The sequence below is a fragment of the Aplysia californica genome, unplaced genomic scaffold (assembly GCF_000002075.1).
Source record: "Aplysia californica isolate F4 #8 unplaced genomic scaffold, AplCal3.0 scaffold00403, whole genome shotgun sequence".
Lineage (NCBI taxonomy): Eukaryota > Metazoa > Mollusca > Gastropoda > Aplysiida > Aplysiidae > Aplysia > Aplysia californica.
Genome location: NW_004797673.1, coordinates 57,697 through 58,969, shown reverse-complemented (window position 1 = coordinate 58,969; position 1,273 = coordinate 57,697). Strand labels below are relative to the sequence as shown.

General features: G+C 41.6%; 1 protein-coding gene across 1 annotated transcript in view; it reads right to left on the bottom strand.

The window, feature by feature from the left end:
* LOC101862131 (wnt inhibitory factor 1) overlaps positions 1-1,273 on the bottom strand; it is a gene marked incomplete at its 5' end in the record, with an annotated part of 31,745 nt that overhangs the window by 5,866 nt on the left and 24,606 nt on the right. The window contains 1 exon segment of the mRNA XM_005104086.3: positions 1,077-1,172. Within this exon segment, the coding sequence (XP_005104143.3) occupies positions 1,077-1,172 (96 nt within the window).

Sequence of the window (1,273 nt, the reverse complement as noted above, 5' to 3'; positions counted from 1 at the left end):
TATTATTATTATTGACAACAGGAAGGAAAATCACTACTGAAAAAAACCCCGTGGACAACAACTTGTCTTTCCCGCGGGTCCATGGAAGGACATCACCTGGCAAGGAAACCTGAAGAATCAGCTGACCACATTTGTTGAAAGGAAGATTTTCATATGAAATGTATAAAATGGAGACCAAGAACAGGGAAACGATCAAGGGGAAGACCAGAGAGACGATGGCGAGACGACATGAGAAAGAAGACAGGTACAGCCTGGGCAAGGAAAACGGGTGATAGCACAGAGAGGGGAGGGGTTGTTGGGGGGATACAGCCTGTACAGGGCGGACAACGCCTAGAAAGAAAGAAAGAAAGAAAGAAAGAAAGAAAGAAAGAAAGAAAGAAAGAAAGAAAGAAAGAAAGAAAGAAAGAACGAAAGAAAGAACGAAAGAACGAAAGAAAGAACGAAAGAAAGAACGAAAGAAAGAAAGAAAGAAAAAAGAAAGGAAAGGAAAGAAAGAAAGACAGAAAGACACAGAGACAGAAAGAAAGGCAGAAAGAAGGACAGAAAGAAAGACAAACAGAAAAACAAACAAACAAAGAAACAAAGAAAGAAGGAAGAATGGTGCCGTGTGCTGACAAAAAGAGTTACTTCTCGGATTTCAGCCTTTTGGAAATAGATACATCACGCTTATAGGTCAAGTTTTTACAATTTGTAAGTAGGAAATAATAAAAGACAGGATAATATAATTAAAGAATATGGCATCAGTAGGAAATCTACAAATTGGACCCTAAGGTCGATTTTTGTACAACATCTCCATTTGTGGATTTGGTAGATGTAATGGGGGCTCTCGTGGCCTAGAGGTTAGGGTGTTCGCCTCTCATTCAAAGGTCATTGGTTCGAATCTTAGTAGCGACCGAAGCATTTTCTTCTTCAAGATTTCCTACCAACGGAAAAAGTTTACTGTGTCCAGCGCGCTTATATGATCTTATGCAGTTGCGAGCGCCGTAAAACATTTACCAAAAAAACAAAAAAAGCCACCAAAAAAAGGAGAAGTAACTCATCTTGTCAGCACACCTCTAAATATAGGTCACACTCACTGTACTCGCAGGCGTCCCCGAAGAAACCATCAGCGCACCAACAGAACCCTTCTGCCAAGCAATGGCCGCCGTTCTGACATGTTCTTCCACACACAGCTAGAGGGGAGAGAGGGGAGGGTTATTTATGTGTGAGTGTGTGTGTGTGTGTGTGTGTGTGTGTGTGTGTGTTTGTGTGTGTGAATGTGTGTGTGAGTGTG